The sequence below is a fragment of the Pristis pectinata genome, chromosome 33, assembly GCF_009764475.1.
Source record: "Pristis pectinata isolate sPriPec2 chromosome 33, sPriPec2.1.pri, whole genome shotgun sequence".
In the NCBI taxonomy this organism is placed as follows: domain Eukaryota; kingdom Metazoa; phylum Chordata; class Chondrichthyes; order Rhinopristiformes; family Pristidae; genus Pristis; species Pristis pectinata.
The window spans coordinates 325335-339227 of record NC_067437.1 but is presented as its reverse complement, the minus strand read 5'-3'; the positions used below and the strand labels follow the sequence as shown (position 1 = coordinate 339227).

The following is a 13893-nucleotide window of genomic DNA, read 5'->3' as shown; positions in this document are numbered from 1 at the left end:
TGGCCTCTGTATCCTTCCAGGTGTTGAGGGGAATGAAAGAATCCCTCCCTGGTCACAACCCTCTGATTCCCTGCTGGGGATTGCACATCATGAAGAAGTGGGGCTCTGCTGTGCTGCCCTCCAGAGTCAAATAGCTTCCTAGGGTTGTGTAGGATGGGAGAAGAAGCCAGTTTAACTCTTCAGGGAGCTTGACTGGTTAAATCCAGATGGGATCGGTGAGTTTGACCAGGTGAGTCAGTGTGAACTTTATTTCAACGTTGAAAATAATTAACATTAATTTAAACATTAACTTAAATACAGACTTAAATTAAAACAATTAAAATAAATAGTTAAATAATAATGCAGTTGAGAGAGCCAATGAATGGTGAGCACAAGGGATGATTGATTGACAAGGCACAAATCATTACCCTGGTTTCCTGATCCAAGGCCCGCCTACTTCAGCCAGTTCAAGGGTCAGAGGGGTAACGCGGCCACTGGACAAACGTGACCCATGTTCACTGGACCGAGAATTAAACACGGAGATAGCAGCAGGAGGGGGCTACTCTGCCCTATCCAATGGTTCAGGGCCATTTTCCCGTCCCGTTCCCAGATCCCCGGACAAGATGAGATGTTCTGAATTGGTGGGGACTCTGGGGCAGCTGTGGAGGTGGGAAGTGGGGCGGCGGGGCTACGGGGCGGTGCCTGGTGGCGGTTCCAGCACCGGGCGTGGGCGAGCCGTGCAGGAGACGGGACGCTGGATAATCTCCTCTCCCTGTTCCATCGCTCCCGACCGTCATCACAAGTTAACTTCCTGGATGTCTGTGGGTGTTGGAGAACGTTCCGGTTCTTGCGACTTGTGCGGGGGTAGAGTTTGGGCGGGCGCTTGCCGCAGGCGGGTGTGTAGGGAGACCTCCAGCTGGTCCTGACACGTCCTCACACACTCCTGAAAAGAGGGGGCAGTCAGTGTGGAGAACGTCCCAAAGATCCACTGCACGTTCAAAGCGCCAAAGTCAACGAAAGTGCTTTACAGTGAACGAGAAACACGGTGAAGTTTAGTCGCCGCCAGAAGTGCAGGAGCCAACCTGTGCACAGCAAGATCCCACTAACATTTCTCATGTTTCATTGCGACATAGAGGAAAATCATTTGGCCCTTCGAGTCTATGCTAGCTCTCCCAACGGCCTCTTCCGTCCCAGTCCTCTAATTTCCAAGTAACATTCCCACCCGCCCCCCCAACACACACCCCACCATACACACCCCACAAAACACTCCCCACACACCCACCACGCAGCTATTCGCAGAGTTAATTAATCCATCTGTGCATCGATCAAGTCCATTCTCCCTCTTCTAACCCCCTGCAGGCACAAGACCAACCTCTCCTCATGAAACAAACCACCCACTCGTTACTGGTCTGGTAAATCTTCTCTGAACTGTTCCAGAAACAAACATCCTTTCTTTACAAGGAGCCCAATACTGTAGGCAGCACTACAAATGGGGCCTCATCCATTTCCCTTGCACCTGAGGCAAACACTCTCTGTTTTAATAAACTCAATGTTAACGGAAATCAACAAGTCTTCAGGCGCTGGAAATCTGCAATCGAAACGGAAACTGCTGGAAACACTCAGCAGGTCGGGCAACATCTGTGGAGAGAGACAGTCAACGTCTCGGGTCTGAGACAGTTCTGGTGAAGGGTCTCCAAGCTGAAACGTTGATTCTTTTCTCTCTCTACACATGCTGCCCGACCTGCTGGGCGTTTCAAGCTTTCACGCTTTGGTTTGAAACTTCTTGCCACCTTTCCTAATTCCCGGCAAACCGGCCTTTTGAAGAACACACCAAGACCAGAGCCTGGAGGCAGCTGAGGGCAAACGTTGACCAGGAACCGCCGGGGAGCTCCCTCGCTTTGCTTTGAAAGTCTGCCGTCAGGATCTTCACCATCCCATCCATTGAGGAGATGGGAGGAGGGGGCGGTGATCCGGGGAGTGGCAGGGACACGGGGTTGGACGGGGCTGAGACGCGGTACCAACTCACCGGATCGCAGCGGATGAAGCGGGCGAGGAGGTCAGTGAACAACCGGGTCTCCGGGGGAATCCCCGGCAGACGGAGGCGGAGACCGCAGACGGCGGCGGCGAGACTGGCGGCACCGATCACCGACGGCGGGAACGACACGAACTCGCCGTCTGAAACGAAGTGGAAATAAGCGGCCGGCGGTTCGAGCCCCGCAATCGCCCACAACCGGCGGGGAGACCCCACCCAGGGGAAAGATGAACCCTCCCTTCCAACACTGGTGAAAGATCACCGCCTCCCGCACCGGCCCCAACTCCCCTCCCGCCCCAACACCCCGCCGCCCCACCAACCTTACACCCCCAACACCTCTCCGCAACAACCCTCTCCCACCATCACTACAGCCCTCAACCCCAACACTCCTCCCCCACCAACCCTACACCACTCCGGCCCCAACACCCCTCCCCCACCAACCCTACACCCCTTCGGCCACAACAACCCTCCCTCCCCAACCCCCCTACCCCACCAACCCTACACCCCCAACCTCAACACCCCTCCCCCACCAACCCTACACCCCCAACCTCAACACCCCTCGCCCACCAACACTACACCCCCAACCTCAACACCCCTCGCCCACCAACCCTACACCCCCAACCTCAACCCCCCCGCCACCCCTACAACCCCAACCCCCCTCCACCAACACCCCTCCCCACCAACCCTCGAACCCCAATACCCCCCCACCAACCCGACACCCCCTCAACCCCAATACCCATCCCCCTATCAACCCAACACCAATTCTAACACCCCCAACCCAATTCAAATACCCCTCACCAATTCTAACAGCCCCTCTGCCGGATCCCTATCCTGGTCGTTGACAGGAGAACCCCCCCCCCCCAACCCAACCCCTTCCCCTAAACCGACCCCTCCCCCCTACACCAACCCCCCCCCCCCCCCCACACCGAACCCTCCCTCGGACGGTGCGGAGCCACAGCCTTTCGCCCACCTGTGGTGCAGAGCGCGATGAAGGTGTCGGTGTGTTTTTGGATCAGCCGCTCCCTCGCCGCCGGCGGTCCGAGCGCCCCCAGTAACTGCTCCACGAAGTCCTGCGGCGTAGGCGCTGCGATGTCCCACCGCAGCTTCTCGAGAAGCAGCAGCTCCAGCGTCTGCGGAGTGAGGGCGGCCGGTGAGGCGGCAAATCCCAGCACACGGTGAACCAACCCCTCCCAGCATTAGCCCCTGCTCTCGGCACCGTGGAGCCCAGCCCCGGGGCACTGGGTGTCAACAGGAGCCACCCCTAAAGGGAGGGGGGAATGAGCCTGGTCACTGCGTGTGTGTGAGTGTGTGTGAGTGAGAGTGTGCATGTGTGTGAGAGAGGGGTGTGTGTGAGAGAGGGGTGTGTGTGAGAGAGGGGTGTGTGTGTCTGTGTGAGAGAGAGAAAGTGTGTGTGTGAGTGTGTTTCTGAGGCTGGGTGTGAGTGTACTTTGTTCAGCTCCCGCCTTCGGGCTGTGCAATGGACGGGACGGGATTTACTGGAATGGTTCTAAAGATCGGCAAAGCTGGAGCTGAGAAACCGTAGGGTCGGAGGAGATTTCAGAGAGGCGCTTAAAAATTTGAGGGAGTTTGATAATAACTAAAGAGCAATGATAACCCAGGAACTGGGGAGAATGTGCAGAAACCCCTGAAGAAATCAATTCTTTCAGAGCAGGAGATTGGGAGCTGAGGGAACACCACAGATCGATTCGGCTTTTCAAAGGAGTCACAAACCCAGGGGGTCTCCGCAGCGCTGCCTCCAGCTCTCGTCCCACAGGCACAGCTCGGGAGAGGGAGCGCTCTGGGCGACCCCGCAAACCTGGCATTAAAAAGAGAAAATCTTGCGTATCTGTAGCCCTGGGCATTTCCAGTCAGAGCTCAGCACAGAAACAGACCCTTCGGCCAACCATGTCTATGCCGACCATTGTACTCATCTATCCGTCCCATTTACCCACATCTGGCCCATGGACCTCTCTGCCAGATGTGGGCTCGTGGGCACACCGACTGGATCTGGGAAACCGCACGAAGCTTGCGAAGGAAAACCTCAAGGTTGAGGAGCGGTGGACTGACCGGAGAGTTGAGGAACAATCTGAGATCCCATCAGTGGACGGACGGCGGACGAAGTCAGCGGGCGCCGATCAGTCACAAAACGGCCATGAAGCCGGTGCTGAAATTCAGCTAATCAGTGACGTCCGGATTGAAGACGATCAAACAAGGACTAAAGTCATCGTGAATAAACAACGCCCCAGGGAGGGTATGAAGAGGTCCACATTGAAGCAGCTTCTCCATGGAGACTAACAGGGAGCCCTCCACATCTGGTATTGGTATTGGTTTATTATTGTCACTTGTACCGAGGTACAGTGAAAAACTTGTCTTACAAACCGATCGTACAGGTCAATTCATTACACAGTGCAGTTACATTGGGTTAGTACAGAGTGCATTGATGTAGTACAGGTAAAAAAAACAATAACAGTACAGAGTAAAGTGTCACAGCTACAGAGAGAGTACAGTGCCATAAGGTGCAAGGTCACAGCAAAGTAGATCGTGAGGTCATAGGTCATAGTCCATCTCATTGTATAAGGGAACTGTTCAATAGTCTTATCACTATGGGGTAGAAGCTGTCCTTAAGTCTGGTGGTACGTGCCCTCAGGCTCCTGTATCTTCTACCCGATGGAAGAGGAGAAGAGAGAATGTCCCGGGTGGGTGGGGTCTTTGATTACGCTGGCTGCTACACCAAGACAATGATAGGTAAAGACAGAGTGCAAGGAGGGGAGACTGGTGTCCGTAATGCGCTGGGCTGTGTCCACAATTCTCTGCGGTTTCTTGCGGTCCTGGGCAGAGCAGTTGCCGTACCAAGCCGTGATACATCCTGATAGGATGCTTTCTATGGTGCATCGGTAAAAATCAGTGAGAGTCAAAGGGGGCAAACCAAATTTCTTTAGCCTCCTGTGGAAGTAGAGGCACTGGTGAGCTTTCTTGGAAGACCCTACATCTGGGACAAGGAGATGGGACATGGATTATCCTAACATTGTGTTCCTGGCCAGTCACCTTGTTCGGTAACCTCCAAGCTAACTCGTTTTAGTAATTGTTTTGGTAGTTTTATGTTCTTGGTGAGAATACCTGTGTATTGGGACAAGTCAAGAAAGTTCGAGTGTAAAGTGCATGTTCTCTCCCAGACTCCCCGTCTGTCACAGAACCCGAGTGACAGCGATTCAGGTGCAATCCCCAAAGTGCTGGAGGAACTCAGCAGGTCAGGCAGCAGCCATGGAGGGAAATAAACAGTCAACGTAGAAGCTTCTACCTCTCAGCTTATTACATCTTCACCCCCTCCCCCACCCTCCTACCTTCCCAACCCTCCTATCTGCCCCCTCCCTCTCCCCATCTCTCCTGCCCCCTCCCGCCCTCCTACCTGCCCAACCCCCTCCCTCCCACCTGCCCCCTCCCTCCCCCTCCCCACCCTCCCTCCCACCTTCCCCCTCCCCCTCCTTCTCCTCCCCCCACCCCCCTCTGCTCCCTCCCCCTTCCTCTCCCCCTCCCTCTCCCTCTCCCCCTCCCTCTCCCCTCTCCCCTCCCCACCCCCCTCCCCCCCCCCTCCCCCCTCCTCCCCCCTCCTCACCCCCCACCTCCCCTCCCACCTCCTCCCTGTCCCTCCCACCTCCGCCCCATCCCTCCCACCTCCTCCTCCCCCCACCCCCTCCCCTCCTACTCCCTCCATCCTGCTCCTCCCCCTCCCTCCCTGCCCGTCCCCTCCCCCTCCCTCCTGCCCGCCCCCTCCTCCTCCCTCCTGCCTGCCCCTTCCCCTCCCTCCCTCCCCTTCCTCCTCCCTCCCGCCCCCTTCCTCCTCCCTCCTGCCTGCCCCTCCCCCTCCCTCCATCCTGCTCCTCCCCCTCCCTCCCTGCCCGTCCCCTCCCCCTCCCTCCTGCCCGCCCCCTCCTCCTCCCTCCTGCCTGCCCCTTCCCCTCCCTCCCTCCCCTTCCTCCTCCCTCCCGCCCCCTTCCTCCTCCCTCCTGCCTGCCCCTCCCCCTCCCTCCTGCCTGCCCCCTCCCCCTCACCCCTCCCTCCTACCCCCTCCCCCTCACCCCTCCCTCCTACCCCCTCCCTCCTACCTGCCCCCTCCCTCCTACCTGCCCCCTCACACCTGCACTCACCTTTCCTCTGCCAGCCTGTGCTCCTCCCCCTCCCCCTTATTTCTGGCTTCTCCCTGCTTCCTTTCCTGTCCTGATGAAGGGTCTCGGCCCGAAACGTCGACTATTTATTTCCCTCCACAGATGCTGCCTGACCCGCTGAGTTCCTCCAGCGCTCTGTGTTTTCCTCCAGATTCCAGCGTCTGCAGAATCTCTTGTGTCTCGTGATTCTACAGCCAATGAAATGCTTTCAGATGCTAATATAGGAAACACAATAGCTGAATTCTGCACAGCAAGCTCCCACAGACAGTGTAGGATTTGTGTAAATGGGCGGTTGGTGGTCAGCACAGACTCAATGGGCTGAAGGGCCTGTTTCCGTGCTCTATGACAAACCGATTTAATGGTGAGACTAAATCTCGGTGGAGGACACGACTCCCAGGGAGTGTCTGCGATTTGTACTTCCCACCAAGGTGACAGATGGAGCTTTCCTTCGACATCTCGCCCAACAGGCGGCAGTATCGGTGCAGCGCTCCCCCCAGGACCACACCCAGCCCAGAACGTTGTGCTAAGATCACCGGAGTACGACTCCGGCCAACACCACCTGAGGTTGTGGAGCCGAGCCCAGTCCTGAGATACCGCGAGGAGCACCGTTCAGCAGTAATTGCCGTTGGTGGAGACCCCCGGGTTGGGTGTTTTGGGGTCAGGTTCGGTACAAATTCGGGATTGTGACTCCAGAATCTGAGCTCCACGCGTGGAAATCAAACTTCAAGCGAGAGGGAACTCACCCTCAGCTCCTCCGGCCGGGACGAGTAGGCTGTGTAGGCGCACAAGGTTTCCACGGACAGCGGGATGGTCTGTCGCAGTTTCGAGGCCAGGAACAAGCAAGTGGCTCCCAGCAACTGAAATCTGGATTTTTCCAGCGGCATCAAGGACAGGAAGCGGTCCAAGTAATTCATGGAGAGAGGGAACACCTCCTTCTCGCACGTCTCCTGCTCACAAACCTGTCGTTCAAGAGACACAAGCACACGGAATGATTCCTTAAGCGGTGATTACATCTCAAGATTCCTCACAGGGTGTTGATTGGACCAAGGTTTGACACCAAGCCATGTTGCGACTGAAAACTTGATGACAGGCGTCTGTTTCAAGGAAAGGCTTTGAGGAGGAGAGAGGCCGAGAGGTCTGGGGAGGGAGTTAGAACATAAAACAGTACAGCACGGCACAGGCCCTTTGGCCCACCATGTTGTGCCGACCTAAGTAAATTAGTAATCAAATGCCCAACTAAACTAACCCCTCCTGCCTACACAATGTCCATATCCTTACATTTCCCTCGCATTCATGGGCCTATCTAAGAGCTTCTTGAACACTCCTATCGCATTTGCCTCCACCACCACCCTGGGCAGCACATTCCAGGCACCCACTGCTCTCTGTGTCAAAAAAAAACTTGCCCCGCACATCTCCTTTGAACTTACCCCCCACACCTTAAATGCATGCTCTCTGGTATTAGACATTTCAATCCTGGGAAAAAGATACCAGCTGTCTACTCTATGCCTCTAATAATCTGATAAACCTCTATCAGATCTCCCCTCAGCCTCCACTGCTCCAGAGAAAACAACCCAAGTTTATTCAACCTCTCCTTTTCGCTCATGACCTCTAATCCAGGCAGCTTCCTGGTGAACCTCTCCTGCACCCTCTCCAAAGTCTCCACATCCTTCCTATAATGGGGCAACCAGAATTGAATGCAATACTGCAGATGCGGCCAAGCCAGAGTTTTATAAAGTTGCAGCATAAACTTCCCGACTCTTGATCTCAATGCCTCGACTAATAAAGGTAAGCATTCCATGTGCCTTCTTTACTGCCCTATCGACCTGTGTAGCCACTTTCAGGGAGTTGGAGAGCTTGGGGCCCAGGCACGGCTGCCAATGGAGGAACATTGGAAATTGGGGGATGGTTAAGAACTGGAGGACGGGAGGGTGGTTGTGGGGATGAACACAAGGGAGGGAGGGATGAGAAATTCATTGTAAGAACTGAGAACATCTGTATAAATTGCCTGATTCCCTTGTGTTCAAAAGGGAACTGGAAACGTATGTGAAAAGAGAGAATGAGCAGGTCTCTGGTGGGGGTGGGGTTTCCAGAAAGGAGGGTGATACTTGCCTTAAAAATATCAAATACTTCGGCAAGTAAATGAAAGTAAAAAGAAAACTGCAGATGCAGGAAACCTGACATTCCATCCAGCAGGTCAAAGTTTCAGGTCAGAGACTCTGTCTCTGTTTCCACCAGGAAGTACTTCTTCAAATGAACCTGGGACTCTCCCTCAAAACATCTTTCTAAAACCTACGGTTTGAAATTGGGAAGGACCAGCGACCCAGGTTCGATCCTGGCCTCAGGTGCTGTCTGTGTGGAGTTTGCATGTTCTCCCTGTGACCATGTGGGTTTCCTCCCACATCCCAAGGACATGCAGGTCGGGAGGTTAATTGGCCACTGTAAATTGCACGTAATGTGTGGGCAAGCAGTAGACTCTGGGGGGAATTGATGGGAATGTGGGGAGATTAGTGTAAATGTGTGTTTGATGCTTGGCACTGGTCTGATGGGCTGAAGGGTCTGTTTCCATGCTCTGTAACCAGCGGAGGGCACTATTGACTAATATTGGGGAACATCATGGGACCAGATTTTGTCCAATCCCCAGCGCCCAAACTGTTGCAAACTTTGGTTGGACACATTCCTGGAGATCACTAATTTGACACTTGTCTACTGAAAACAGCCTTCTTTATGGTTTACCTTCCTCCATCGTTTGTAAAATTGATCAGCAAAGACGAAAGGTAGTTATCTTTTAAATGTCTTAACAAATTTTCCTGGATTAGTGTTATGGAGATCTATTTTTATTGCACATATTCTGGCTGCCACTGGTAAAATAAACCAAAGAGCACAATTCTAAAATGGAGCAAGAACTGCGATATCTGGCTGCCTAGTTAGTTGAGTGGCAGGCAGCATGAGAAAGTGGGTAAAAAAGCATGTGGGGGACTTTTCGCACCGAGATTGAATAGAAGAGTAAGGAACATAGAACATTACAGCACAGTACAGGCCCTTTGGCGCACAATGTTGTGCCGACATTTTATCCTGCTCTAAGATCTAACTAACCCTTCCCTCCCACACAGCCCTACATTTCTCTATCATTCATGTGTCTATCTAAGAGTCTCTTAGATGTCCCTAATGTATCTGCCCCCACAACCTCTGCCGGCAGTGCGTTCCGCACACCCACCACTCTGTGTGGGGAAAAAAAACTTACCCCTGAGATCACCCTTACATCTTCTTCCAGTCACCTTAAAATTATGCCCCCTCATGTTAGCCATTGTCGCCCTGGGGAAAATGTCTATGACTGGCCACTCGATCTGTGCCTCTTATCATCTTGTACACCTCTATCAAATCACCTCTCATCTTCCTTCGCTCCAGAGAGAAAAGCCCTAGCTTGCTCCACCTGTCCTCATAAGACATGCTCTCCAGTCCAGGCAGCATCCTGGTAAATGTCCTCTGCACCTGCTCTAAAGTGTCTACATCCTTCCCATAATGAGGCGACCAGAACTGAACACAATACTCCAAATGTGGTCTAGCCAGAGTTCTATAGAGCTGCAACATTACCATTAAGTGGAGGTTAAACTTTATAAAGCACTGTTTTGGACACAGCTGGAGTATTGTATCCAATTCTAGGAACCAGAATGTAGGAAAGATGTGAAGGCTTTATTGAAGGTTCCAGGATGTGGAACTTTTAATTATGTAGATAAGAACAATAAAAAGGAGCTGGAGTAGGCCAGATCTAATTTCTTTTGCCACTTGTGACAGGACAACTCTCTCACCCCTGGAATTAGCCTGATGAATCTCTCCTGCACTGCCTCCAATGCCAGTATATTCCTTTTTTAAATAAGGGGACCAAAACTATGCACAACGCTCCAGGTGTGGCCTCACCAACACCCTGTACAATTGTAAGTTTTTCCCTATTCCTAAACTCTAGTACTGTTGCAATAAAGGCCACTCTGACACTTGCCTTCCTAACCAGTTGCTACACCTGCTCTGCTCACTTTTTGTGATCTGTATACAAGAACACCTGAATCCCTCCACGCTTTGCTCATCTGTAATCCTTCTCCAGTTAGATAAAAGTCTGCCTTCGGATTTCTCTTACTGAAGTGCATGACTTCACAATTTCCCACATTAACTCCATTCGCCAAGTTTTTACCACTCACTCAAACTATCTGCAGTCTGTCGCAGAGTCCAGATATCTTCATCACAACTGCCCTCCCACCTATTTTCATGTCTTTGGCAGACTTGGATGTCTTGCACTTGCCCCTCCTCCAGGTAATTAATGTAAATTGTAAATAACTGAGGGCCAAAACCTCATCGCTAGGACATCCACTAATTGCATTCTTCCAGCCCATGTATTCCGACTCTGTCTTCTTTGTGATAACCAGCCTTCAGTCTGTACTAACCCCACTACCATGAACTCTTATCTTCTGCACCAGCTTTTTATTTGGCACCTTATGAAATGCCTTTTGGAAATCTAAATATACTACATCTACAGGTTCCCCTCCATTGACTTTGCTGGTCACATCCTCAAAGAACTCCAGCAAGTTTGTCAAAAAGTATATACCTTCCATAAAACCATATTGACTTGTCTTGATTACAATAAGCTTCTGTTTCCTATATTTGGTAAATTAAACCAGGACAGGATTTACACAGTAAATAGCAGGACCCTGCAAAGTGTTGTAGAACCGAGAGAGACACTGGGGATACAGGTACATAGTTCCTGAAGGTGGTGACACAGGTAGTCAGGATGGTGTAGAAGGCATTTGACGTGCTTGCCTTCATCAGTCAGTGCATTGAGTACAGGAGCTGGGACGTCATATTGCAGCTGTACAAGACATTGGTGAGACCTCCCTGGAATATTGTGTACTGTTCTGATCACCCAGCTCTAGGAAGGATATCAGTTAGCTGAAAAGGGTGCAGAAAAGATTCAAAAGGATGTTACTGGGACTGGAAGGCTTAATTTGTAAGCAAAGGCTAGGACTCTTTTCACTGGAGCATAGGAGGCTGAGGAGTGACCTTTTCGAGGTAAATAACATCAAGATGGGTGTAGATAAGCTGGTAATAGTCTTTATCCCCCAGAGTAGCAGAGTCTGAAACGTAGACATGAACCCATGAACACTTCCTCGTTATTCCATTTTTTGCACTATTTATTTACTTTTGTAATTTATAGTAATTTTATATCTTTGCATTGACCTGCTGCTGCAAAACAACAAATTTCACGTCAGTGATAATAAATCTGATCCTAATTAAGGTGAGGGGGAAAAGATTTAAGAGGGACCCAAGGGGCAACATTTTCACACAGGATGGTGGGTGCATGAACGAGTTGCCTGATGAAGCTGGAGAGGCAGGTACAACTATAATGTTTAAAAGTCATTCGGGCAGGTATGTGTACAGAAAAGGTTTGGAGTGATATGCGCCCAATGCAGGCCTACAGGACTAGCTGGTCAGCATGGACAAGTTGGGCCGAAGGGCCTGTTTCCATTGCTGCATTACTCTTTGACCTTAAGGGTCAGCTGTTGGTGAAATTCCTCCTTCTCAATTGACATACTACAGGTCAAACTGCACCCACTTCACCCCCTTCAGAAGAGAAAAAGCAGAAGGCCATTTAGCCTCTCCAACCTGCTCCCCCCATCCAGTTAGATCATGGCTGTTCATTTTAACTCGATCTATTCTCTTCAGTTCAGCAACACAATTAAAATGTATAACATTCAGCTTTGAAATATTTAGTCGAACTCCTTCCCTAGCCTCGGGGAGAACAAGAGGCTTCCAGGATGTAAAATCCTTCCCAGCATCACTCTTGAGGGGCCAGGCTATAATCTTGAGGTTGGGTCCCCATATTCTCCCATGCAGTGTGTCACACTCTCCCCCAGGTTAGGTCAGGTGGGTCCAGAGGCTTCAGCAGAAAAATTCCAATGCAGCACCAAGGGAGTGCCACACTGTCTGATGTGCCATCTCTCAGGCAACCTGTGGGACTGACCCCCTCTGCTCTCTAAAAGATCTTTGAGGAGCAGACGAGTTCTTCCCACTGTCCTGGGTGATTTTTAATATCACAACCAGCATCGCAGAAACATATTATCACATTGCTGTTTTGTGGAAGCTCACTGTGCATAAATTGACTGCCCTGTTATAACGGTGAGTGAACTTTGAAGGCACTTCATTGGCCATAAAGTGCTTAGGATGAAGTGGAAAATGTTATTTAAATAAAGCATCTTTCTTTATTGCTTTAAACACAATAATTAGATCAATTTTCTGCCCTTTGGAACCTGTCCTCCCAGACTGACCCCGTTTATCTGCGGCTCAGGCCCGCTCGACCAGTAAACACTTACCTCCAGCATCCACCCAGCCAGCCTGCTCCGCATGTGAGGTTGGATCTCCTTCTGCACCTTTGCCATGGTTCTCCAGCAAGGCAAGTACCTCATCTCCATCTCCAGTAACGTGACTAGCACACGCCCTTGCAGCAGACTGGGGTCTGACCGAGCTTGGCAAAGCCTCCCTGAGCCAAAACCCCCCCACACCATTTTCTCCCCTTCCATGTCCCTGAAACTTCAGCTTCTAAACTTCCAAGCCCCTGCCTGACTTAAATACCCAGAGAGACACTGCCCAGCTGTAACTCCTCCCTCTGGCCCACTGACACCCTCTGTCCAATGAAATGAAATAACTTTACATATGCCCGTGATGAATAGCCCCAACGTCAGTCACTTCACTCTGCAGTCTGCTCGGCTGCTTTGTGTCACCTCCGCCCTAGTTGATCGGCTCCTCAGTCATTTAGCTCAACTTTCCTGTGACAGATTTTAAGGCAGTTCATTTCAGAAGGCTCTTCTCTCTCTGAAAACACTTTCCTCTCCTGAAAGTGATGTCTCCCTGGGAACCTCCTTTAGCTGGAACTGACAGCCTCCTGTCTCTCTTTAATGTCCATGACCAAACCTGGGTCCATGCATCACTCGTAGAAGATATAAACTCCAGAGTGTGCACACATACACATGCACCATGCACACATGCACACTCAGCAGCTCTCTCTCTCTTATACATACAATCACACACACAAATACACTGTTACATTCACATTAATGAATACCATCTCTCTCTCTCTCTCTCTTTCTTTCTCTCTCCCTCTCTCTCTCTCTCTCTCTCCCTCTCTCTCACACACACACACACACACACACACACACACACACACACACACACACACACACACACACACACACACACACACACACACACTATTTGACACATACACATGTATATGCCCTGGGTATACACACATTCACCCTCAGCCAGAGACAGACATTGGCACTAAGTACCATAAGCAGCTATTGGGCCAGATGTCCAATCACTTGGTCAGAGGTGGTTCAGGAACGTAGTTACTTAGAGAAGTTTAGGTGGAAACTGCAGTTTAAGGAGCAGGAAGTTGAAGGCAATGGTGCAGCTATTAAACTGGGGAAGTCAAGGGACCAGGAACTTGGATCCCACAGGTCTGTCCAACACAGTGTTTGAGTCTATGGAGGGAACTGGAAAAAAGGAATTACTTAATGAGGAGTAAGTGCAGGTGTGAGAGGACGTGCATTGAGTGAATGAGTTGATAGGAGGTAGAGGAGGGGACCAAGAGTTTGGAGAGAGGCCCACCTTTGGATTAGTCAGGTTCAGAGGTGGACAAGACTTACACATCAACCTTCCGAGACACCTGGGAAC

At 51.4% G+C, this 13893-nt stretch overlaps 1 protein-coding gene across 1 annotated transcript; it reads right to left on the bottom strand.

Annotated features, from left to right (window-relative positions):
• Positions 1 to 233: 233 nt before the first annotated feature.
• Positions 234 to 12737, bottom strand: LOC127585400 (G1/S-specific cyclin-D1-like). The gene is made up of 5 exons (XM_052042824.1): positions 12531 to 12737; positions 6918 to 7133; positions 2982 to 3141; positions 2006 to 2154; positions 234 to 922 (listed from the first exon to the last, which is right to left on the bottom strand). The coding sequence occupies exons 1-5, from the start codon at positions 12735 to 12737 to the stop codon at positions 776 to 778; spliced, it is 879 nt and encodes a 292-aa protein (XP_051898784.1). The 3' UTR covers positions 234 to 775.
• Positions 12738 to 13893: the final 1156 nt, after the last annotated feature.

What these genes read in the sequence shown, in the direction of transcription:
- LOC127585400 (XM_052042824.1), bottom strand. Translation starts at nt 12,737, where the DNA reads ATGGAAGGGGAGAAAATGGTGTGGGGGGGTTTTGGCTCAGGGAGGCTT. An exon ending in CATCGCGCTCTGCACCACAG is followed by an intron (nt 2,155 to 2,981) that starts GTGGGCGAAAGG and finishes ACTTCGTTTCAG; the next exon opens with ACGGCGAGTTCGTGTCGTTC. An exon ending in GCTTCATCCGCTGCGATCCG is followed by an intron (nt 923 to 2,005) that starts GTGAGTTGGTAC and finishes CCCTCTTTTCAG; the next exon opens with GAGTGTGTGAGGACGTGTCA.